This window comes from Suricata suricatta, chromosome 16 (assembly GCF_006229205.1).
Source record: "Suricata suricatta isolate VVHF042 chromosome 16, meerkat_22Aug2017_6uvM2_HiC, whole genome shotgun sequence".
NCBI lineage: Eukaryota > Metazoa > Chordata > Mammalia > Carnivora > Herpestidae > Suricata > Suricata suricatta.
In genome coordinates, this window is record NC_043715.1 from 50,407,611 (window position 1) to 50,432,867 (window position 25,257).

General features: G+C 58.7%; 2 protein-coding genes across 6 annotated transcripts in view; both read right to left on the reverse strand.

Annotated features, from left to right (window-relative positions):
- Positions 1-1,365: 1,365 nt before the first annotated feature.
- CABP5 (calcium binding protein 5) lies at positions 1,366-8,310 on the reverse strand. The gene is made up of 6 exons (XM_029925240.1): positions 8,248-8,310; positions 6,715-6,745; positions 5,999-6,142; positions 4,894-5,003; positions 2,775-2,922; positions 1,366-1,391 (listed from the first exon to the last, which is right to left on the reverse strand). Exons 1-6 carry the CDS (start codon positions 8,308-8,310, stop codon positions 1,366-1,368), a joined length of 522 nt encoding a protein of 173 aa, XP_029781100.1.
- Positions 8,311-10,247: 1,937 nt separating this feature from the next.
- LIG1 (DNA ligase 1) overlaps positions 10,248-25,257 on the reverse strand; it is a 27,872-nt gene continuing 12,862 nt past the window's right edge. For all 5 annotated transcript variants that reach the window (XM_029925239.1, XM_029925236.1, XM_029925237.1 and 2 more), the window contains 13 exons: positions 24,960-25,059; positions 23,799-23,884; positions 23,005-23,120; positions 20,574-20,669; positions 18,519-18,629; positions 17,913-17,984; positions 16,442-16,586; positions 16,265-16,347; positions 15,050-15,202; positions 12,823-12,876; positions 12,070-12,213; positions 10,638-10,730; positions 10,248-10,531 (listed from right to left, as the gene is read on the reverse strand). In XM_029925239.1, the coding sequence (XP_029781099.1) occupies positions 10,448-10,531; positions 10,638-10,730; positions 12,070-12,213; positions 12,823-12,876; positions 15,050-15,202; positions 16,265-16,347; positions 16,442-16,586; positions 17,913-17,984; positions 18,519-18,629; positions 20,574-20,669; positions 23,005-23,120; positions 23,799-23,884; positions 24,960-25,059 (1,337 nt within the window). In that variant the 3' untranslated portion in view covers positions 10,248-10,447. The remainder of the gene's footprint in view (positions 10,532-10,637; positions 10,731-12,069; positions 12,214-12,822; positions 12,877-15,049; positions 15,203-16,264; positions 16,348-16,441; positions 16,587-17,912; positions 17,985-18,518; positions 18,630-20,573; positions 20,670-23,004; positions 23,121-23,798; positions 23,885-24,959; positions 25,060-25,257) is intronic.

Sequence of the window (25,257 nt, forward strand, 5' to 3'; positions counted from 1 at the left end):
AGATCCTTTAAACCACTTTCCTGTTCCATTTTTCTCAATTCCTCTTTCCATACTAACTAGGATTATATTTGCTCATGTATTTTGTTCTGTGTCTGTCTCTTCCCTTTATAATGTAAGTTCCTGGGGGGCGGAGGGCAAGGATCAGTGCATTTCATTCACCAAGATAGAGCCATTCTTGGAAGAGGGCCTTGTAGGCACCAAGCACTTCATACATTGCTGTTTAATAAATGAAGTGCGAGAAGGGAAGGGAGGGAGGAAGAGGGAGTGAGGGAGGGAGGGAGGGGAGGAGGAGGGAGAAGGGCAAAAAGCAAGCGGCCAAGTGAGAGGTTAGGAAATACATTATTCTGGTTCCACTCTCTTAAATTTTAAATTTAATTTCATAAAGTGAGGCTCTTGAGCCCAGATGACCTATTGCACACACCTACTTAGTGGGTTCCAAAAGTGAAGTAAACTGGTTGGAAAGTGTGACATGAATCCTGTACTTTGGGGACCCTGCATCACTGGGGCGTCCTGCTTGCGGGCAAGGGTGAGGAGGAAAAGACCGCCAGGCTTCAGGGCGCAGGTCTATGTCAGGGCGTGCGGGCTGGCCCGACTCCTCACCTAATGGAGGCGATCTCCCTGAGCACCCAGGGCAGCGGCTTCCAGGAATGGTTCCCACACCATCTGGCCGAGCTGAGGATTTGAGGCTTCCCCATCTTCTCTCTCTTTCACGCGATGACATTTTGCGGGCGATTAATTCCCCCCCGGGGGATCAGCTTGCCCTAAACCTCGATAATCCAGATTTATGGTTTAATTCAGTGGGCTGAGTAGGAGGTGGGAGAGGAAAGAAAACCAGACCGTGCTCCCAGGAAATCAAGAGAACGGGCTACACTCACTTTGGAAGCCTCTTTAATGAACCATTTCCAAGCCCGGTCTTCTCAGGAACCCTGTTTGGAACCCCCAGATTGGCATGCCTCCCTCTTACCGAAGAAAAGAAACTGAGAAAATCTGAACTAGTTGACGCAAGAAGGGGGAAGGGTGGACTGTGGGCTGAACTTTTTGCGAGTCTGACCCAAGAGGACTCCAGGGAGGAGACTGCCCGGTCGCAGGCATTGGGGGTTACGCGAAGTCAGCATTAACCGTGGGGACTGGGGAGTGGCGCTGACCTTGGTGCTGATCTCATTTCCATGCCATAGACTCTTCCTTCTAGAGAGGTACCCCTCACCCCACCCGCCATCCATGCAGAGCCCTCACTCAGGGTCCAGCCTCAGCTCACACAACACCCCCCCCCACCCTCTGCTGGACGGGCCCGCGGGGATCTGGTCTTCCACAAGTGCTTGGTCCATGCTGGCCAGGTGGGGAGGAACCAGGGCTTCCAGAACCTCTTCAGCGAGACATCATCTTCACAAACTCTGCAAAGAAAAGCCCCTGGTGAGGCGCCTATTCATAGGAGCACTTTTTGAGCCCTTTATACATGTCAGGAAGCACGGATGATCTTTGGGGAAACGCTCCACTCCTCAATCTCTTCATCTCTAAAATGGGAATCACAGGATCGTCATATACCTCATGTAAATTGTCCTGATGGTTAAACAATAGAATGCTTATAAGACCCATGAAGCATTAAATAATAATTATGACTATCTGATTTCATCTTTCCAAACAATCCTGGAAGTGTAAGCAAAGGGAGGCCAGTGAGGTTGTCCAGTGCGCCTGAGGTCATGGGGACGGTGAATGGAAAGCCTCGGAAGGAACCCAGGTTGGACCCGACTTTGCAGTGACTCCATGCCCGATGAACTTTCGGGGCCCACCCTGGTCTTGAGGTTAATCTGTCCTTCTTCCTGGGAGGGGCTGGCCCCGAGGATCCATCTCTTACCTCGTCCAGGTTTTCAGTGATGCCCCTCGCACACCTGAGCCTGGCAAGACCCAGCGGGTATCCCGCTAGGATTTCCTAAGTTACAGCCACACAATAAATACCTCCCGAGTTTTCCTACTGGGAATTACAAGCAGATGGTTCCAAGAACACCCAGGGGAAGTAGGGAAGCCAAAGGAACAGCAGAGAGAGAAAAACAGGATTGAGAGAGCAGAGAGCAGGAACCCAGTGTGCCCCAGGGCCCGGCGATGCTGAGAGTGGGGACAGAAGTGAGGCTGGGGGTGGGGGTCACGCCACAGATGCACTTGAATGTCAGACCAAGACTCAGCTTTGTCCCCCTGGCAGCAGTTAGAGGCTGGGGTGTCTGAACCAAAGTCACCAGGACAAGACCCTGACATGCCGCTGTGTCTCCCATGAAAATGATCCACCCTCCCACCAGCACGGGATTCCCACGGGTTCCTTTTGGCTGATCACTCGGTACACACGGGTCGGGCTCCGTGCACCAGGACCGGGGTGTGGAAGAGTTCAGTCCGTGGCCTTGGGGGGAAACAGCCAAGCCACTATTTCAAGCTCCAGTGATGTCACCACGTGGGGCATATTCTGGTGGCATAACTAAGACTTGGCCAGAGGGAGGCGGGAAGAGGCCAGGGCGTTCTTGCCTGGACCGATCAAGGTCAGGCATCCCGCTTTGTGCTGAGTCCTCTGGGTGCACAGGACAGGTAAGAGGCGACCCTGAATTTGAACCCCATGAATCTGACCCCAGAGCCCCAGCTACTAATCAGGCCATTCTCCCGATGGGATATTTTGTTCTCTGACAAAGGTGCTCCGTGAGCTGGGGAGGGGACAGGCACAGGAGGGGCAGGAGTGAGCCCTGGCTTGAAAATGAGACTCTCAGGGGCAGTGGCTGCCCCCCCTGCGATGTCACCTTCAAAGTCGACGGTGCCGTCTCCATTCATGTCCGCCTCCTGCACAACCTCGGAGATCTCACGAGGGGTGAGCTTCTCTCCCAGAAGCCTCTGCATGGCCTGCTGCAGCTCCCCGAGGGTGATCTCCCCGTCCCCATTGGTGTCAAACTGTGTGGAGCAGAGGGGCCGTGTTGGCAATGACCGTGGCAACAATCGGGGTGTTTACCGACCACTCGCCGTGGGTCGGGAGCTAAGCGAAGCATTCCTCGTGCACTCGAATGTCCTCAGCTCCTGGAGGGTGGGTCATTTTCACTGCCTTGTTGGGTGCCCCGTGGCCGGTCCCCAAAACAGTGCTTTCCCCATGGTACACATGGGATAAATATTAGTTGAATTAATGAACTATTTTCAAGACTCAATGCCACACACGCTTAGCCAACCTGCACAGAAAGTCTCCTCCGTGCTGTCTCCCAAGTGGGTGGGTGGGGGGGGAGCGAGGGCGGCCAACTAGCCTTGTCTAGCTGGGCTAAAGCCACAATCATCTCTTGCCTGGACTGTCACGGTCCCTGATTGGTCCTCTGCACCCCATGGTGGCCCACACATCAGGACCTCACAGTTCGTGTTCGTTTACGACAGAAATCAGGGGCGCCTGATTGGTTAAGTCTCTGACTTCGGCTTAGGTCATGTCTCACAGCTTGCAGTGTGCTGACAGCTCAGAGCCTGGAGCCTGCTTCAGATTCTGTGTCTCCCTCTCTCTCTGGCCCTCCCCTGCTCATGCTTGCTCTCTCTCTCTCTCAAAAATAAACGTTAAAAAATTAAAAATTAAATCTTCAAAAATTATTAATGAGCTATACTACATTTTTAAAATTCACACTGGACTTTGTAAGACTTAGCATGCTGCCATAGTAAGTACTTATAGTTAGTGTGATTAGTTAATGTACTTAGTGCACACATATACTTCAGCCAAGGATACTAACTTTTAATCAGGTGGATTCTACCACTGATACTACGTTTTAATTCAAACACCATATAGTATCAGAAATACTTGATCTGCATGCAACTTCTGTACAACGGATAGTAAAAAGGGTAGATCTACACATGTAAGGTTTTCCAAACAAATGTTTCCCAATAACTGAATTGAATATTTTTGTTTTATTTTACTATATTTTATTTTAGTTTGTTTTAGGTAGGCTTCACACCCAGCGTGCAGCCCAATGGAGGGCTTGAACTCATGACCCCGAGATCAAGACCTGAGGTGAGATCAAGAGTCAGACGCTTAACCAACTGAGCCACCCAGGCTCCCTGTGTATCTTTTTTTAAACATTTATTTATTTTTGAGAGACAGAGAGAGACGGAGCACAAGCGGGGGAGGGGCAGAGAGAGAGGGAGACACAGCATCTGAAGCAGGCTCCAGGCTCTGAGCTGTCAGCACAGAGCCCGATGCGGAGCCTGAACCTACGAACTGTGAGATCATGACCTGAGCCGAAGTCGGACGCTTAACGGACTGAGCCCCCCAGGCGCCCTGGACAGAGCATCTCTGAGATCACGGGAAGTTCTACCGGACGATGCGAAGCTGGGGGAGAAGCAGCACACAGCTGATGGGGGGTGTCTCCTGGGATCGGAACCCATGTTTGCACGGCTCCAAAGCCTTTGCCTCCTGCCCTGAAAGCTCTGAGAAAAGCATTTCACCAGGGGATGGAAGCGCGTTCCAGCAAGCCCCTCCCCTCCCTGGGTCTCCATTTCTAAGCATCTCCAGACGTGGGTTAAACCAGATTATCGCTTTGCGCTCCCTTCTGGGATCTCAAATTATTGGATTCCTTCTTCCCATCACAGACACCGAGATTAGAGGTCCTAACATGTGTTTAGGGGACTGCAGGGCCTTGGGTAAGACTGTCAATTCCATGAGCCTCAGTATCCTCGGACACATGATTGACACCCGTTATTTGCGATGATTAGATCAGAGAACGTGCAGAGTGGACCTCGAGCATTACAAGCGCTTGGAGAGCGTTATTTTCCTTCCCTATAAATCCCATCGTAGTCCCCCCAGAACTGGTTTGGGCGCGTCCTGTCCAGCGTGAAGCCCGATTGCACACCCCTGGGGCCTCTTCCACTGCCTCGAGCATCCTGAGCCTACTAACTCACTTCCTTGAAGGCATCGCGCATCTCCTGGACGCCGATCATCCCCGCCGTTTCCGCGAGCAGCTTGGGGGTCATCAGCTCCACGAAGTCGTCAAAGTCGACACGGCCACCCACTGAGGACAGAAGAGGCAGGTCCCGTGAGATTCCCTGCGCCCAGCCCCCCCCCCGTACCTTCAAGGTCCATTCAAGAGGTAGGCCTGCTGTGACCTCTCCCCCTTCTGAGAACTTGCCCCTCAGCCACCGGGGGCCCAGGGTCTCTCTGACCCGAACCGGGGCGGATGGGGTGCACGGGGCGGGAGTGACTGCTGTCCATGGGACCCTGAGCAAATCTCAAGGCTCCCTCATCTGTTGGGGGTGGGAGGGGCTGTGAATTACACGGGACCCCGAGCTCTTCCAGACGATTCTGCCCTGGCGTTCGACCTCCTTCCCTCCGTGATATGCCCAGAAGCAAACCTCAGAGCCATCGGGCCCAGCTTCCATCTCGAAATGAGCTCTGAAATCCACTCCGGATTTGTTTCCAAGAGAACATAGGGTTTCAATCCAGAGCCCTACCGACTCCTGTCAGTGCTGATGGGAGTGACGCGTCCGCACCCAGAGCCTGACCTGCGTCCACTCCTATATCACAACCGCACAAGGAGTGACACCGTCCCCGTCTGCCAGGGGGGGAAACTGAGACTCGAGAGTGGGGGTCGACTCCACGTTTCAAAAGGCCCACAGTTGGGGCGCCTGGGGGGCTCAGTCGGTTAAGTGTCCAACTTTGGCTCAGATCATGATCTCACGGTTGGTGGGTTCGAGCCCTGCGTTGGGCTTGCCGCTATCAGTGCAGAGCCTGCTTTGGATCCTGTCCCCTCTCTCTCCGCTCCTCCCCTGCTCATTCTGTCTCTCCAAAATACGTAAAAAAAATTATAAAAACTCACAATCAGTAAATGATAGAAGTGGGCCTTGGACCCACACCTGCCTCTAAGGTCACCCTTTTTCTTCACTTCAAGCACTGCCTCCCCTGCTCGCTTTGGCTTCCGGACTCCCCCTGCCACCTACCCCCCTCCCTATCTCCTGCTCCCCTCCACAGCCCTCCCCGATTCCCCCCACAGCCCGCCCCCAGCCTCACGGTTCATGCGGATTTGTTGGCCTAGCTCGGTCAGCTCCATCTCCGTGGGCATGTAGCCCATCGCCCTCATGAGGTTCCCCAAATCCTTACAAGAGATGAACCCATCTCTGTCCTTGTCGAACTGAAGAAAGGCTTCCCGAAGCTCTGAAAGTCAAGAGAGAAGAACTTTGGGGGAACTGGAAACAGTCAGTGGGGCAGACTGGGGTCCCTTGAAACCATCAGTGAGGTGCCCGTTAGAGACTTGGCGTGGAACACATCTTTGAAAACCAAAATCTCCAGAAGGGGTGACATACAGAACGTGGATATGGAGACTGTGACGTGTGAGATGGAAATACGTCAGTGGAATGGTTCACGATGGCTCTGGAGTCTTTCAGCTTCTGGGGTGAAGTTACGGGGAACTTCGAAACCACCAGAAGAGAAAACCAACAGTTTCTGATTCATCTTAAAACCCATGCATACAGGGCACCTGAGTGGCTCAGTCGGCTGAGTGTCTGACTGGCTTACTCAGGTCACGATCTCACGATTCATGAGACAGAGACCGCATGCCTTCTAAACACTTTGAGAGGCACCTAAACTACCAAGAGAAAGAGTTCCACAAAATCTCGGCTTAAGTGAGAGAGAAGCGGGCCGCTTTCGTGGGAAGGGTCTACACGGAAATGCACACAAGCAGCTTAATGGCGGATGACAATGGGGTGGCATCTGGGGACACAGGTTACCTTCGATTTCATCTTGTCCCAGGGGTCTTTCCTGGAACGGAATGCAGGGAGAGGGAATTTGGAGAGAGTCAGGGGTCCAGTATTCACTTCTCCAACCATGTCCCTTCCTTCCTGCGAGCCTCCCTCCCCCTTCTGGTGTCTCCCCCATTCTTGCTCGGTGCACCCAGCCCTCCTCTTCCTTCGCCCGCCTCCAGACTCCCATCCATGGCTGTTTGCTCCTCGCCCTCGTGCCCATCACCGTGCACTTCCTCTCTCCCGTCCTGGAATCCTGATCTCTCTCTCTCTCTTTCTCTCTGCCTTTCCTGAGCGGACATCCATCCCACTGTCCTGAAAGGGGGCCCTGGGTGCTGGGGCATCAATCCCCTCCTTCTCCGGAAGAAGAAGGTGAGGCTCAGAATCACAATGAATGGGGCCGCCTGGGTGGCTCAGTCAGCTAAGCGGCCGACTTCGGCTCAGGTCATGATCTCACAGTTCGTGGGTTCGAGCCCCACATCAGGCTCTGTGCTGACAGCTCAGAGCCTGGAGCCTGCTTCGGATTCTGTGTCTCCCTCTCTCTCTGCCCCTCCCCTCCCCCTGCTCTGTCTCTCTGTCTTAAAAATAAATAAACCATAAAAAAAAAAAAGGATCACAATGAATGTACTCAGTGCCAGCTCTGGGCCAGACGTCCACAGCCCCTTTATTTAAACCTCAGAACCACCCTGTGCGGTAGGACCAAAGAAATAGCATTCCCATTTTAAAGAAGAGGAGTGAGAGGAACAGAGAGGTTAAGGAAACTGCCCAGGGTCACCCAGCTCCCACCCTCCCTCCCAAGGCGGGGAGACTTGAAATCACTCCCTAGAGGCTGTGCAGCAGGTCAGATGCAGCGGGCACTGAGATCCGAATTCTGAGTCCGAATTCTTTCCGCTACACCCCCTTGATTTTTTTCCCACGCACCCCATTCTTTCACCCAAAGCTTAGAATCCCTTGTGTGGGGCCTGGTGTTCAGTGGCGTCAGGGCAGGAGGATCCCTGCCCGCACGATCGGTTCCTAAACCAGCTAAGAATTTCCAATCCCTGTTGGCTTCACCACTCTTGGACACGCAAGGGTCAGGCTTGGGTATGCAGCACACGACCTGGGAAATTCCACTGACTCCCTGGTCATCTGAAAGCCTAAGAATTAAAAGTGTGCCCACTGGACTCACACAAACCCATTGCCCCTGCCCCTCAGTCACCGTATGAGGTTTCGAGACTCAGAGCCTCAGTTTCTGCATCTATACAATGGGAATGAGAGTGCTGCCAAGTGTGTAAGTCGTCCTAAGGATTAAATGACCTCCTTCATCTCCCCCTTTGGCTGCTGACCTCTGATTCCACCTTCGCCCACTTCGCCGACCCATTGCACCGAGCTCTCCCCCAAGTTCAACCTTCTCAGTCACGCCCCCAGCCTGTGCCCTCTGTCCCCTTGCACCCGCACGTCCTCCTGGCCCCAAGGCCCAGGTCCCTCTGCCCAGGTTCCTTTGCCCTGCCCGCCCAGTGACCGCCTTGGCCGCCACCTTACCCGATGTTTCTCGGCGATGCCTTTTCTCAGGAAGATGCAGGCGGGGCCCGCGGGAAACTGCATGGAGGGTCCAAGACGGCTCAGCAGGCACCAGACTGAAGTCGGCTCCCCCTCCTTCCCGTCCCCCTCGGTGGCTCAGCCTCCTTCTCTGTGACTCCTCTGCCAACTCTTCCTGCCTCTCTCGGCCTCTCCCTCTGTCCCCCGTGTCTGACAGCTCTGACAGCTGGATCAGAAATCTGTACTGGGGTGGGGAGGGGTCAGAGCTGGTCCTCCTCCCCATCTGGCTGGGGCGGGGGGTGGTGATGGGGGGAGGACAGTCTCAGACTCTGACCTTTTATCCTCAGAATAGAACTGGAAAGATCGTTTCAAAAAACGGGGATTAGAGCCCAGAGCCTCCTCTGGTCCACGATCCAGGCGCTGACTGCAGGCCGGGCCGCTGCGGGCCTGGTAGAGGTCACCGCCGGCCGGCGAGCAGGACGCAGAAACGGAGGAGCAGCCGGACCCCAGGAAGCGGGCCCGCAGAGTGATCCACAAGGCGGTGTCTGCGCTTCCCTGCCGCCTCCCTAAACAGTTTGGGGGAGGGGAGGAGCGAGGCGGGAGTCCAAGCTGGCGAAGGTCATAGCACCAGGCTCAAGGAGGGGAGGAGGGTCTCTACCCTGGGGGTTGGGAGGGGATCGGGTAGGGAGCCTGAGTACCAACAGGGCACAGAGCAGGGTGGGGTGGGTCCGCAGAGCGGGGGCGTGGCCCAGGGAGCGGGACGGAGTCTCCACGCGGTGGTGACGCGGGAGGAGGGAAGACAGGGGTACAGAAACGGGGGTGGGGGAAGGAGGGGGTGTGGTGCATGGGAATCAGGCGCACTGGTACGTCCTGGTGGGTTTCAGCACAGCGAGGGATGTAAAGCTTGTTTTTCTGTTCAGTTTATTTATTTTGAGAGAGAGAGCGTGCGCTGGGGAGGGGCAGAGAGAGAGGAGAGAGAATCCCAAGCCGGCTCTGGCTCCGAGCTGTCCGCACAGAGCCGGACGCGGGGCTCAATCCCACGAAACCTGAGATCAGACCTGAGGTGAGACCGATGAGCTGTCCGGGGCGCCCCGAGGGCCATGTAAAAAGGAACACCACCGTCACTGCCTGTGCAGAGACGATTGTACCCGTGTCGTGGTGCTAAGAGGGCAGGGAGGCAGCGACGCGTCTAGCATCCGGGTCTTGACTTCTGAACACCGCTCTGCACTCAGAGGAGCCGAGACCAGGAGCCAAGGCCGCTCCGGTGTCTGCAGCGGACACGCAGGTAGAAGACGCGCCTAGAAACATCGTGTGCGTGAGGCCAGGACAGAGCTGGGGGTCAGAGCCCCAGACTCAGGCGTCACCCCAAAGAAGCTCCACTGGCCAGGTCAGGGGCGACTTGGTGATCCAGGGACCACACAGGACAGAACACAGGACACCGGGGGTCACACAGACGGTAGCAGTAAGTGCCAAGTTTGACCATATCTAGTTACATAGGGCGAAGTATCCCCTTCCAACGTACCAAGGCAAAGGAGAGTGAGTCACTTCATAGGGGGGAACACAGAGCAGCCACCATCTCGATCGAAGGATTAAAATGACCGTCATCAGGGGCGCCCGGGGGGCGGGGGGCTCAGTCAATTAAGCATCCAGCTTTGGTTCAGGTCGTGATCTTGTGGTTCATGGGTTCGAGCCCCGTGTCGGGCTCTGTGCTGACTGCTCAGAGCCTGGGGCCTGCTGGGGATTCTCTCTCTCTCTCTGCCCCTCCCCTGCTTGCACCGTTTCTTGCTCTCTCGAAATAAATGAATAAACTTGAAAAATTGTTTTGATCCTTCAGTTGCAGTGGCTGCGTTTCAAGCGCTCAGCGGCCGCATGTGGATGGAGGTCATTCCAGCCCACAGACAGTTCTGGAAGGTGCTGGTTCCGACTGTTGCCGTCCCCTGCCATCCGCGGGGGAGCTCCAGGAGCCGTGCCCCCAGCGCCCAACACAGACCCTGACACCACGGTGGGAGGCTCAATAATTATTTATTGAAAACAGACGACTGATTAAATCCCAGACCCCAGCTCAAACCGACCCCTCGCGCGCACACACATCGGACACTCAAAACACACTCGGCCGCAACACCGGGTTCGCTGAGCAGCAGGGGTGATGCCCCCGGGGCCCCCACCCCCGCCGCCTCTGCTCCCAGCCCGGGAGGGAGGGAGCCTAATAGAAGTCTTCCAGGTCGGAGTCCAAGTCCGCGCCCTGCTGGTTCTGAATCTGACTCTGCTTCCTGTACAGATAGGCCACCTGCGGGGAGCAGGGGAGGAGAGGCAGTGGTCAGAAGCGCCGGGGGCACCCCTCACCCCCAGTCCAGAACCCACCACTGAGCAGCCGGCCCGTCCCGAGGCCTCACCTGGGCACTGGTCGTAGCCTCCTCTGGCTTCTTGTCTTTGCGGACGCGGATAAACCGGGGGAAACGGAGGGAGATCCCCTTCTCACCATCCACCTGGGGAAGGGAGGCAACAGTGGAGACCCTCCTGGGGCCCAGTCCGCAGGCCCCCTAGGCCAGCAGTTTCCTATCCAGTCTCCTCTCCGCTCCCCCCCCAGGCCTCAGTCTCCTCATCCACACAATGGGGCCAGGCAACAGGTTGTAAAAATTAAATAAGGTAACAAAGTGCTAAGTTTGGACCATACCCGGAGCATAAGTGCTTAAGAAACACCAGCTACCACAGCTGTTACTTATGCTGCTGTTACAGGATTATTTTTAGGACCGAGAGGGGGTGCAGGTTCTAGACAGAGGCAGGGTTCAAATCCCAGCTCCCAACTCGGGAGAGACCTCGGCTCCGGAGCTCTATTTCTGGGGATGCCCCGTGTGTTGTGAAAACGGGATGTGAGTGCAACCATGTCAGCACAGCTGCGCTCCACACGCCGCCCCTGTCACTTGTCACCGAGGGACCCTGACTGTCTGGGGTGGAACCTGAGTGAGAATTCTCAGAAAAGAAATTTGATTTAAAACTAGGAGTCCCACGGGGCGCCCGGTGGGCTCAGTCTGTTAGGTGTCCCACTCCTGGTTTCGGCTCAGGCCGTGATTGTGAGTTTGAGCCCCACGTCGGGCTCTGTGCTGACCGAGCCTGCTTGGCATTCTCTCTCTCTCTGCCCCTCCCCTGCTCTCTCTCAAAATAGATACACTTAAAATAAATAAAACTAAAACTAGGAGTTCCGCCTTTAAAGGGAAGTCCGCTCCTCATCGGAAAAGCGTACACTGGTTAGATTCTGAAGGATCGGAAGAAATCACAAAAGAAATCCATTTTTAATTCAAGGTTTCTGGAGGGGAGCGCGGAACGTGACCCCAGTGCCGGTCACCAGGCAGCGCGTGTCCGTCTGCTGGCCCTTGGTGGCCGGTGTTGGGGACTGACCCCCGGGTGACAGACACCAGCCCGGGCATTTCACCCCCGGGAGCGAGAAGGCGGCCTGTGGCTGAGAAGGCAGCGCCCTCCTGGTGGCGCCCAGGCCCAGCAGGAGACGTCTCAGCTTTTACCCAAAAGAACCGTGTTTTCAAAACTCACTGAAGAGCCAAGTGTGAGCCTATGACACGAAAGGAAACAATTTCACTGTTTTCTTTCTAAACCTGGGGAATTTCTTTAAAAAGAGAGAGAGAGAGAGAGAGAGAGAGAGAGGGAGGGAGAGAGACGGTGACCTCGTTATCTGACGCCCGGATAAAATCCAAGTTCACGGTTTCCCGGCTGTTGTCAGCCTGGCAGCCCAGCGTGGGCTCCACGTCCCCTCCCCATCCTCCACCCGGAAGGTGGGCCCCAGGTCCCTCCTGCCGCACCCCTGCGACTCACCAGGCCCCGGGCAGCGGGGTAGATGGGGGACAGGGACAGGTCGGCACACTTCACCTCCCACACGGTGCTGGGGTCCAGCCAGTGGTCGGGGGCCACGGCGCCGTCGGCCCGGACGTAGGGGCGTGGGCTGGGCAGCACCAGGGCCTGCGGGAACGGCAGCGGGGGGAGAGAGAGAGGGTCTCACATCTCAAAGTCCAGGCGAGGAAATGGGGGAAGGGGATGGACGGAGACACGGAAAGGCCTCGGTGGAGACAAAAGGGGAAAAAAGTGAAGCGAAGAAATGAAAGACAGAGGCCCTGGGACCCGAGTTAAGACATTAAAGATAAAAGGCAGAGAGACAGACACCCAGAGAGAGAAGCGACAATGTCACAGAGGCAGATACACCAACACACAGGAAACGAGGTCATACCCCAAGATGCCCGAGACCATGACAACAAACAGTCCCAACCACTCGGCCAGGGGCTTAAGCAGCCCCGCGGGGATCCGCTCAGGGCCAGCTCAGGGACCCGGGCGAAGCGCCTGCCCGGTGACCCAGCCCGTAGCGGAGGCCGGCGCTGGGAAGGTGGAGGCTCCGTGACCCATCCCGTCGGCCGGCAGAGCTGGGACTTGACTTTGGACGTGAGGGGCTCCCAAGCCAGTTCCACCGCCCGCTGCCCCCTCCCCACACCCCGAGCCCCAGGGCATTGGCAGCCCAGCGCCTGCACACACACAGAGCGCGAGCAGGGAGAGAGGCGGCGAGGCCACGGTGCCCACCTGGAGGCTCTGGAAATGCTCCTCCAGCTCCTCGTCACTGAAGCCGGTTCCAAGCTGCGGGGAGGACGGCGGAGGTCAGAGGCGCGGGGCAGGCGGCCAGGCACTTCCCCGCTCCCGCCAGAGACCCGGGGGTCTGTGCACACCGCAGGCCCCGCCCCTCCTTGCCCCGTGCACACTGGAGGCCCCCCCCACCTCTGTGCACACCGCCTAACCAGCACCCACAGAAACCACAGAGGAAGGGCCAGGGGGAAGCTGGGCGCAGACCCCGGCCAGGGGACGCCCCCTCCCTGCTCTATTCCTTCTGCCCACCTGCTGCCCTGGGCCTTATGGAGGAGCCCTTGCTCCTTCCGCTCAGCCTCCCCAGCCAGGGGCCGCTCCCCTGGGCGCCCCCACGCCCCACCTGTCCCATCACGGGATTCCCTCTCCATCCTCAACACGGCCAAAGGTTTTCTCTCATCGACCCAAATCGTCAAGGCTAAAGACTAGGACTCACCACCAGATGGACATCCTTGAACTACCGACATCAAATTTCAACGGGAAAACCCATTTTGTATCAAGAGCCCTAAACAGTTTCTTCCCTGTTGTTGGACAACAGCTCTAAGCCTGCGCTAGGTGAGCTGACGTGAAACGGTGACAAGCTGGTGCCCCGCGGTATCGGCCAAGTGTAGAGCCACTTCGGTCACGGGTCACCCGGGCTAAGCGTCGGTTTAGTGCCCAGAACGAAGCTGGCCACACGGGAACCAGCCGACTAGGGGGGCCGGTTCCGGAAACGGGGGGCGCATCTTGAAGACCCAGCCGCACGCATTTGTCAATGGCCGTCTCGCTAAAGCCGAGTCAGCGGTCAGCGACAATGACAGTATGGGCCCCAACGGGAAAGAGCCGTCAATTACAGGCCCCCGAGGGAAGGGGCGGTCTGACTTTCTAGAAGACACGACCCCCCAGCAACTCGGCCGGTGAGAAACCGTCATCCTCCCAATGGGTGCTTTTTCCCCAACGGGTTTCTGCTCAGAAACGCCCCTCCCCACTTCTTCTTTCTTCTCCACAGACGCACGTCCCCTCCTGCGTGGGACCGGCCTGTGTCTGTGCTGCGGTCTGCACGGCCCACGCCGCAACGCTCTGCTATTCCTGAGGAAACCCGGTTTAAAATAACTGACTGTTTTGCTTTTATTTTTAGGATTAGCACTTTCAAGTCGTGTTTATAAAAGTCCGGACCAGTGCAAGCGCTCTAATATTCTTCTTATCACCATGTTACTTAAGCGTATCTGACGGCATCGCCTGGGCAGCTCATCGGTGGAGCGTCCGGCTTCGGCTCCGCTCATGATCTCGCAGTGTGTGGGTTCGAGCCCCGCGTCGGGCTCTGTGCCGACAGCTCGGAGCCTGGAGCCTGCTTCCAATTCTGTGTCTCCCTCTCTCTCTGCCCCTCCCCTAGCTCGTGCTGACTCTCTGTCTCTCAGAAATAAATGTTGAAAAAATAAAAAAATTAAAACGGTAGAGGGTAAGAAGGGAGGAAAAAATTACTCGTATATGGAGATTACAAGTTTGTAAACGTATGAAGAGGACGCCCCCTCAAATATTAGTTGTCACGGCGAGGCACTGGAATTATGGGTAAGTCTGGTGTTTCTGGGTGGCAAGAGCCTCACGTTTGTTGGATCAACAACATGTGGCTTTAAACAAAAACCAAAAACACTACAGTTTCCAAGCTCCTGATGGGGTTGGGCCACGGAGCAAAATTCTGAGCGACGCCACTTAGGCAGAAGTTGCTTGCTGGCTGGGGCTGAGGCAGGGGAACCTCCCTTTGCTCAGGGGCCTTCCTCCTCCTGCTGCTTGGAGCGTGGCCATGATGGCCGGAGCTCCTGCAGCCACATTAGGAAGGCGAGGCTGGAGGCACGTGACAAAACCACTGTGCGGGGGGAGAGAAGCCTGGGTCCCCAGTGACATCAGGGAGCTGCCTGCCCCCCTCCAGACTTCTCATCACATGAGAGAAAAACAAATCCCTCTTAAGGCATCGCTACCTGCAGCAGCGCTCAGAGAGAGCTCATTCCTAACCGATACAGCTTCCCCACAGCTTTTTACACGAGTGCAGTTTTCTGTCCAAGGCAAGAGTTACTTGTGGGATCAGAAACAGCAAAAAAAGACTAGAAAAACAATTATGCTTCACAGGGAGGCCACGAGAACCTCTTGGCTCAGGCCCTCCCCACATTGAGTCGCCTCCCCCCGCCCCCAGCACCTTGCAGATGGCCTGGAACTCCTCGCTCCCCTCGTCGTAGGTGGCCAGCAGGAAGCCCCCATAGCGGCCGGCCCGCTTCCCGCGGCCCAGGTAGGCGCCGACCACCACGAGGTCCAGGGTGTCGCCCACGCCGTCGAGGTAGTCCTTCTTCAGCTGGGGAGGGAAGGTGGGGGTGAGGGGGCACCGAGGCACGGGCCTTGCTGCCTGAGCTCACGGGGGAGAGCTCCCGGGAGGAGACCGGCGGCGGCCACCCGGCCGAGCTTCTAGACTTCCAGAGCGAATGGGAAAGAGGTGACCAAGCCGGGAAGGGCCAGCAGGGCTGAGAACAGGTCAGACAGAGACTTCGGGGGGCCCCCTGGGTCCCCCCCTTTCCCTTGGGACGGAGGCACATTCCACGGACTCAGAGAGAACATTTACCGTCTGTTCCGGAAACATGAACCCTGTGCCAGTGCATTCGGGCGTGGGGCAGCAAACATGTCCTAAGACCAGAAACGCTTGGCCCCTCCCAACTGCTGGCAGTCCGGGGTGGGGGTGGGGTTGAGCGCTAACAAACACGCAGGGTGATCCAGCCCGCTCCCCTCCAGCTCTGCCCAGCATCCCCCAGCCGTCTGCCATTCCCAGCCAGCCAGACATGGTGTGCAAAGTGACAACCAGACCACGGGCTTCCTGCCGAAAACCTGCACCGGCTCCTCAAACCCTCAGCGGGAAACCCAGGGTTATTTTACAGCTACCCCCAACGAGCCGTGTGATCGGGGGCCTGCTCTCCACCTTGACCCGCCTCACCCCTCGATCACCTCCTTGCAAGCGCCGAGCTTGCTCCTACCTCAGGGCCTTTGCACCTGCCACCCCGGCCCTTCTCCCTCACCCTGCCTGCTATTCCCAGGTCTCCACCTGGCTGACCCTTTCCTGTTGTCCATGTCTCCACACAAGAGAGGCCTTTCCCTGGCGAGATCCTCCCTGGCCCCGAGACTCAACTTGCTCTCTTCACAGTGCTCATCACCCCTGACGCCGGCTCGTTTATGTCCTGGCTGCCTCCCTTCCCGCTGGCCCCACTCGACACAGAGGCCAAGCTCTGAGGCCAGAAACCTCATCCGACTTCCCCGGCACTCAGGCTGGTGGCGCTGGGGGGCGGCGGGGACCGAGGAAGGGTGTGGTGTGGGTCGGAAACCCGGAGGGAAGATTCCCAGACTCGGGAGGGGCAGCCGGGCGGCTCACCTTGAGCCAGTTGTGTGACCTCTTGGCGATCTCGTAGGTGGCATCGACGTCCAGGGTCTTCACCATCAGCCCCTCGCAGGAGTCTGAAGGAGACACGGAAGCGTGGCCTTGGCAGAGGCCGGGGACAAGCGCCGGCGGCGGGGCGGGCACGCGGCGGCAGGCCCCCGGGCCCCTCACCCTTCACAGACTGCTCCAGGAACTCGGCGATCTGCTCCGTGTCCTTGGTGTCCAGCGAGGTGGCGAAGACAAACTCGCCCTCCGTCTGCACAAAGTTCTCCCGGAGCAGCTGCCGGCGCCGGGAGAGCGGCTCGCGGACCAGCGACTGAGGGGGCGGGACGGGGGGAGGCAGAGAGCCTGAGCTGGGGGGACAGGAAGCCCGTGCGACACACGCCACCACGCAGACGGAGCGCCGAGAGGGAGGAGCCACGGCGGCCCAAGGACACTGCCGGATTCCACGCCGCAAGGGGGCCGGAGGCCGCTCAGTCCTGTGACCTCAGGTGCCCACGACAGGGGGCCATGGCCCCGCTGGAGCTGGGACTCTTGTCGTTGTGACTCCAGTCCCTTTTTGTTTTACGTTTACTTACTCATTTTGAGAGAGAAAAGAGCAGGGCAGGGACTGAGAATCCCAAGCAGGCTCTGCACGGTCGGCACAGAGCCCGACGCGGGGCTCGATCTCGCGAAGCGTGAGATCATGACTTGGACTGAAACCACGAGCTGGGACACTTACCTGACTGAGCGAGCCAGCCGGGCGCCCCGCCTGCCGCACCCTAGGGGTTTGCTGAGGACCCACTCCAAAGAGCTGGTGTGTACGTGGGTTACAGGCCTCAGCATTTACCGCGCGGTGATGTGCCATCAGCGACTAGCGCCCCCGCACTGAAAGCGAGACACTGGAGCGTGTAGTCATTCACTCAAAAGGGCGCCTGGGGGGCTCAGTCGGTTAGGCGTCCGGCTTCAGCTCAGGTCATGATCTCACAGTTCATGGGTTTGAGCCCCGCGTCGGGCTCTGTGCTGACAGCTCGGAGCCTGGAGCCTGCTTTGGATTCGGTGTCTCCCTCGCTCTCTGCCCTTCCCCTGCTCACACTCTCTCTCACAAATAATTAATATTAAAAAAAAATAATCAAGTCCAGGGCGCCCGCGTGGTTTGGTCAGTTAAGCGTCTGCCTTTTGGTCTCACTGTGAGTTCGAGCCCCGTGTCAGGCTCTGCGCTGACAGCGCAGGATCTGATTGGGATTCTCTCCCTCTTTCAGCCGCCGCCTGCTCGTGCTTGCTCACTCTCTCAAAATAAATTTTAAAAAGTAAAAGGTGAAAAAAAAATAACTCTAATACGTTCACCCCAAAACATGTCCTTATGAAAACAATGTTAGAGAGACGTTATTTTACATTTTTGTAAATTCTTTAAGGTCTGGCTCCTAACAGGGCGGACTCTGGTGTGTGCATCTGTGCCAGGACGGCCGCACGTGCTGCTCTGATAACAGGAAAAGAATCCGCTGCCCCAAGCTGCAGGCCGGGAAGGTGGAGTGGGGGCGCCTGGAGAGCCTCGGGGGCCACACTCGGACAACCGTTCCCGGACGTGGAGGTAGGAGGGAGAATAGACCGCCCCCGCCCCCATCACCCCCGGGCCGCCCCCGGACGCGCGGCCGGAACTCACCTCCCCATTGAGGTAGATGAGGTCGAAGGCGTACAGACAGACCTGGACCTGGATGTCGGCCTCGTCCACCTCCTGGGTCGGGGCGGGGCGGAGAACAAGATGGGGGCGGTGAGGCGGGGCCTGGTCGGTCTGCCTCCCCCGGCGCCTGCCACCCGCCACTCTCTCCTCTTCTGTCCAGCCGACGGGCCACACGCCCCGAAGGGCGGCAGCGCTGCCGGCTCCAGGCTCTGCAGTGTGGCGGCTCTCAGCTCAGCCCAACGGCCTCGGTCCCCTCTGCCAAGTATCTGCCCTCCCAGGCTCCCTGGCAGCTAACACTGGTGACAGGACACAGTTCAGGCCAATGAGAGGAAAGTTTGCTGGGGTACAGGTTGTGGGCGGGCTCCCAGGACGGATCGTTCATGACGAAGCAGAGACAAAGGGAAGGGGTTCACTCTTTCCCCACGGCATGCTGGGATGAGAATGCAATGGCCGGAGCTGGGGCAGCCGCCCTGCCAAGGGCCGCAAGAACCGTATCACGACAGACGCTCCGTCCCCCTGGGATGCGGTGGGGCTGGGAGGAAGAGAAAGTGGGGACCACAGCAGGTGGCACATGGCGACTGGGGCCACCTTGCGTTTGCGGGTGGTGAGCACTTGGAACGGCTGGATCTGCTTCTTCTCCCGGTCCCAGGCCACGGCTTCCGTGTCCAGGATGAAGGATGTGACTGACGGCAGTTTGATCTGAAAGGTGGGGAGGGAGACCCAGGGCTGTGGAGCAGCGGGGAAGGGAGGCCAGAAGGCAGACACGGGGACACAAACGGCCTTTTCCTGTCACAGCCCCCGAGACCTGGCGTCGTGCAGATGCCAACTGACGGACACACGTGTGGGCGCCGACCCTCTCTCCTCATTCCCCACGAGGAGGGCAAACACCAACCTTTCTGAGACTCACTCCTCGGCCACGTAAGCCGGGAACCCGGTGGCCTTTGTCAGGCCCCCGTGACCTTGTCCATTTCTAAATCTCAAAGCTGCCCATGGGCCACGACTCACTGGGCCCAGTCCAGTCTAGGCCACGCCGTCCTGCTGGTCTTCCGGCTCCCGCACAGCCTCTGCGTCTAACCCACTGTCCTCCGGGCAGTCCGCGAGCTCTCAGCCAACGCCAAGACAGGCCACGGTGACTCCCTGCTAAAAACCACCGCTGGCTCCCCAAAGCTGTGGCGGCTCTCCCCATCCGCCCCCAGCCCTCCCTCCCCTCACCCGGCCCCCCTCAGACTCTGCACCCAGCACACTAGCTTCTCTGTTTTGTGGATAGGCTATGTCCCTCCAACCACAGGGCCTTTGCACATGTGCATCACTGCAGCATGCCTGTCCTTGTGCTTCACCTCCACTGGGAGGGACTCCTTTTCTCTCAGAGGGACGCTCCTGTAACAACTCCAGGACCCTGCCCCCCGGGGCCATGTGTGGTGGTGGCCTGCCTCACTGACACTGGGCCTAGGGCATGTCTGACTCTTACACAGGCTCCCAGAATGGCGGTTCTTTCCTTCAGAGCCCAGGTCTCCAAACAGAACTACAGGGCCAAGGGCAGGATGCTCTGACAAGGTCTGCCTGCCCCGTGAGGCCTGAGCTGGGTTGAAGAGGAGACTGAATGGGCCTCTCGGCGCCACTGTGGCCCCAGCACCCATCACAGGGCTCAGCACAGAGCAGATGTCCGGCAAATACCAGCTGAACAAACGAGCGAAAGGAGCCAGGGACAAAAGTCCCCGAACTGTAGGACACCGCCCCCAGATGGCTCTGATACAGACAGTGCCACCTGTGGTGACAAAAAGGCACACTGGTGGCTGTCGCCTCTGAGACTCGGACGTGGGTGTGGCTTGGCGCAGGACACGGGGAAGCCATCAGGAGTGATGCTCGCACGGAAAGGGCGTTTACAGGCCTGTGCAGAGACGGACCCAAGCCCGCCAAACCATATACGCTAAGATCAGAACCTTCCCTAGAAATTACATCCAGCACAACGGGCTAGAAAACCCACGCTGAGCAGCTAACGACGGCTCTGCCAGGGCCTGTGATGGGCGGTCAGGTCGGTCCTCGCTGCTCTGGGACAGCGCCAGCTTCCTGATTGACTCGGGGCGGGCGGGCAGGAAGGGCCATCTGACCACGGGCTCCCAAAGCAGACCCAAGACCCCCCTGAAGCAGAGAAGGCCCCACTCCAGGGTCCTCGAGGCCCAGCCCCGTTCCAACCGCGGGCTGATCGGCGGGCCGCCTCTCCCCGTCACAGTGGGGTTCCGGCTTTCCAGGCCTCTGCAGCGCCACGGGGCCAGCGCTGGACAACGACTCCGAGCCAGAGCCATTGGGTGGGCGGAGGTATCATGAAACCACTAACTTTCCCCTGGAGAAGGGGACAGTGGGAAGCCAAACGCCCCGGCCGACTATCTGCAAGCAGGGATGACCAGCGGACGAGCACCGGGGTGAAAAGGACCAGCCAGGGACAGCAGAGGACAGACACAGAAACGAGCCCGCTCCCGGAGGGCCCTGGTGCACAGCCGCGCCAGGCCGGGCCCGCCCACCCCGACCTCCCGGAGGGAAAAGGAGCCCCCGGGAGCTCCCATCTCCGTGTAATGAGCCCACACGGCGCCCAGCTGGCCCCCCGCAACCACAGCCCCCGCCCGGGGAGGGGGGGCAGACACCCACCTTGGGGATGCGGCTGAGGATGTCGGGATACTTCCCAGTATTGTCTTCCTGATTCCTGCTGAAGATCTTCACCTCCCCGCCTTCCAGGACGTGGATCTGCGGCAGTGGGGGAGGGGGAGTAGGAATCAGAGCCCAGCCCCCCTCCCGCCCCCTCCGGTGGCCCCTTTTTCTCTTCTGACCCCACTTTCATCCGCAGAAGCTTCCAGAAGCTCTGGAAGAGGGACCGGTACAGGGACCTGAGTAAATCATCTCCTCCAGCCCAGCAGCGCCTCCCACCCTGGTTTGTGGAAGCCCCCTCCCCTCCACCCAGCAGCCAGCCCCGTCCTCATGCACCCCCCAGCCCCGCCCCCGCCCGGATGCTGAAGTGTCGAGCTGTGTCTAAGAGGATTTGCCTGGGTCTTAATCCGCAAATGTCACTCTGGTTTCACGGCTAATTTCACGCAGTCTGGTCCCGGTCCGTGTGCCGCCCTCGACAGCTGAGTGAGCGAGGGCTGGAAGGAACAGGCCTAGGCGCGCATGTATCTTAAAAACTGCCGCCACTGCGGTGACGTCCTTCCGTCTCTTCTCCTCGGCGGTAAAACCTGGCGTCCCGGGGACCTTGTTCCGTGAAGGTTCCGCAACACGAGCAGGTGTCTCGATAAATGTGCGACGTCTTGCGATACGAGTAGTAGGTGACGCTGAATGTCACGTGACCGCAGCTGAGCCATGGGCTCTCTCTGCGGGGCTGGGGACGGTCGTCTCCCAGGCTAGGATGTCGGCTTCAGGCCGTGGTGTTTGGCAGAAACCAGTGATTTTTCAGAACGTTGGAAGGTGCGCACAACGGGCATTAGTGTATCTTTTTATCATTCCAGACACCCGTCATCAGGCCTTTGCTTTTCCAGACAAGACTGAGCTTAGAGGGGCGCCTGGGGGGCTCCGTCGGTTGAGCGTCCGATCTTGGCTCAGGTCATGATCTCACAGTCCGTGAGTTCGAGTCCCGCATCGGGCTCTGTGCTGACAGCTCGGAGCCTGGAGCCTGCTTCGGATTCTGCGTCTGCCTCTCTCTCTGCCCCTCCCCCATTCACGTTCTGGGTCTGCCTCAAAAATAAATAAACGTAAAAAAAAACAACAACACAAAGCTTAGGAATACTTGGCTTCAGTGTAGCTCAGGCTGCCTGCAGACACAGACCCTCTGTCGGCGGCCTCACTGCCGGTTCGGTAAATGCAGTAAGAGACGAGAGTTTACTAATACTGTAGTCAACATCCGCATGAGTGTATTCAACGGCCCCCCGTGCGGAAGAAGACGGAAAAGAAGGGCGGTAAGGAGGGGATCACAGGGACTTAAGGAAACCATCGAGAAGAAGGAAGGAGGCACCGAGAGGGGGTGAGTCTGCAAGATTCCGCAAGGAGTCGCCGTGAGCACCAGTCCGCAGGGGAGGGCACACGGGCAGAGGAGTCCCTGGCTCCCGTCGAGGACCGGGAGACGCCGACGCGGGAGGCGGCGCGGGACTGCAGAAGGGCACGGCCCGCGTGGGGCTGCCGCCGTGGCCGCGGTTAACCGCCGCTGCGCCGCCTCGTTCCCGCAAAACCCTCAAGAGGAGGCAAAAGCAAAAGACGCACGAAGAGAAGATTCCATCGAGGCAACAGAGCAGGGAGTGCGTTGGCGACGGTCAGAGTCGTCCTGCACCAGAGCCCTCCTCTCTCGTCTCCCTCACGCCAGCCGCTGACGTCTTCAAGCTAAGTGAAGGGTCATGTGTTTTTCTTTGTATTTTGCACGTTCTTTATTATCTTGTAATACACTGCAGTCTTGTAATCATTGTCACATGAATATTTTTGGGTCGTGGGATGAATCCCCCAAATCTCCATTATTTCTTCCGAGGAAATTCGCTTTGATAGACCAGTGCTCTGGCCGACAAGCAACTTTGCAGAGAGAATTATGCTCGAAGACTGGGGTTTTACTGTATTTTGAAAATCTGTCTATGACGCTAAAGCTCCAAGTTCGCGGCTTGTTAACAGAAAGCGCCTCATGGTGTCAGCCTGGCGCCCACTCGCCCGTCCAGGTGACAAACACTGGCCAGCCCCGCCTGTCCCCACCAGGACAGACGGGAGGCAGAAGCGACCGTGCGGACACCGCCAAGGGCGTGCGCGGCACTGGGTCGCAGGACGCGTGCTTCCGTCCGGGCACTGAAGGCTGTGGGGCACCTCCTTGAGGCGTGCAAAGCTGGCATTTTTTTGAGCCCCCACTGCAGGGGGTGGGGGCTCAGGAATGTTGCCAGTTTTATCAGACAGAATCGCCTTTCAGATAAACAGGAGAGGAGGCTGTTAACCCATCCTCTGCGCGAACGTGGGAGTCTGGCGTGAGCCGCTGTGAGTTCGGGTCTGACCCCCCAGGCCCCGGCTCTCCGGCACTCTCTCTGCCGCCCAGGGGACGCGGACCCCCCCCCCCCCGTACCTGTGCCCTCTGCCCATCGTATTTGTACTCGCAGGTGAAAGCCGCCTCCTCAAAGCGCTTCAGGATCTCGCTGACACCGCGGGTGGGGTGCGCCAGCATGGGTTTCAGGGGGACCCCTGGGAGGGGAGGAGCGAGTGTTAGGGTGCCCCGGGGGAGGGGCCAGCCACAGGTCAGAGAGGGGTGTGGCAGAGACGGCTCAGCGCACCCCAGGCCCCGTCCTCCTTTCCCACCGCGAAGAGAACACCGGGGGCTGGAGGGGGGTGCCTCCCAGCTTTGGGGCGTTCCCAGCCTCCCTTGCAGCTAGGCAAGGCCACAGGATCAGGATGCATGTGGTAACGGGGTGCCCACGGTCCGGGTCACATCCTCCCCACTCCCCCCCCTCTCCTTGTTATCTAGAAGCCCGAGCCATCCCTGGCCATGCACTTTGGGGTGAAAATTTCTGGGAGACAAAGTGATGAGACCAAAAAACCTGGGTCCCCGGGGACCCCTGAGGGTCCACGGAGTCCAGCCACGTATCCTGTCTGATTCCCTGCCTTCCTCGGGACCCTCACGCGTGGGAGGAAGAGGCCGTCTGGCCTGATCCGCTGCCTTCCGGGGGACCCCGGTCACGGCAGAGCCCTCCCACTCTTCCTGATAAGGCGGGGGGCCTCCACTCGGGGAATGGGACTCAGCTTTGGCGGCGAGAGGGAGCTCCAGGTTCTCAGGGGCATGAGGAAAGCTCTGGCCGGGAGGAAGGAGGAGGGCCCTGGCCGGGGGTTGGGGGGGCACTGTGGTGGCTCCCGAGGGCCCTGTACCTGGGCTCAGCCTACAGTGCTCCGGGAGGCGCTCCAGGCCGTGCTCCAGCAGCACGGGCACGATCCGGTCCAGGTCCGGCACCTCGCTGGGGCGAGAACACACAGGGGTCTTTCCAGAACTGCCATAGCCCAGAAGCCCCATTCTCTGTCTCTGAGAGGTGCCTCTGCAAGTCCGTCACCATGTCTGCTCCCTCCCACCCCCGATGCCTCCGGTCCAGCTCGCACGGTCTCTGTTGCGACCCTCCCTCCGTGTCCCTGCAAGCCCCTCTGGGCCCCTCGGGCTGGGCCTGCCATCAGCCCCGCTGTGGGGAGACCAGGGGCCTGAGCCACCCATCAAAGGCTCTCAGGGGCGCCTGGGGGCTCAGTCAGTGAAGCGCCGGCTTGGGCTCAGGCCATGATCTCATGCTTCGTGGGTTTGAGCCCCACATCAGGCTCTGTGCTGACAGCTCGGAGCCTGAAACCTGCTTCAGATTCTGTGTCTCCTTCTCTCTCTGCCCCTTCCCCACCTGCGCTCTGTCTCTCTCTCTTTTTTGAAAATAAACATTAAAAAAAAAATTCCTTTAAAAAAGTTTAAAAAATAAAGGCCCCCAGGGATGGAGTAAGAACTTTCACCAAGGCCAGGCTCCACGTCCAGAGGGGTAGACCTGGCAGGCGGGTGGCAAAGGGGAGATGGCCATCCTGGCCTGGGACCCCGCAGGCCTGTTCACAGCCAGGCGCCCGAGCGGGGGCCCCGAGGGTTTTTGTGCAGATGCTTGGGGCCTGTTCTGTCACTGCCATGTCTCCGTGCGGTCACGTTCCTGCCGTGGCCAGGCCTTCCCAGGAGCCCTCACGGTCACTCCATGGAGGTCGTAACCCCTTCACGTGGCGGTCACTGGGCCTCCGCGCACGTGGGGGCCCGTCAGGAGCCCTCAGACGCCCTGCTACCCACGGCCAGCGTCTCCTCACTGCGTCCCAGCCCCCGTGACCCTGATCCCTCGCCGTGTGCCACCTTCCCTATCTCTGTCCCCAGCCTTGTGTCCGGCACCAGTCCTGTCTGGACCACCACCCCTGCCCTGTCACCTGCCCCGCGACGGTCACTAGCACTTGCCAGCCCCCCGCCCCTCCCACATCGCCAGCAGCCCTCCAGCCCCCCCACTGCTCTGCCAGTGACCAGCATCTCACCAGAACGTCTGCTTTAGGATCATGCCCTGCTCCTCCAGCCACGCCTTCCGGGCCTCTGCTGTCCGGCCCTTCCCTGCGTCCACCACAGCCGGGGGGACCCCTAGGACCAGACCAGCAGCAGAGGCCTTGGGAAGGGCCCAACCCCTCGTTCCCCCCAGGGCACGGCGGGCAGTGTTGGGAACAAGGCCGCAGGGGAAGGAGCCTGGAGATGCACAGTGGCGGGGATGGCGGGGAGGGAGGGCAGCACGGGCGGGCCGCAGCGCTGGGCGCAGGGAGCAGGGCGGGGACGGCGGGGAGG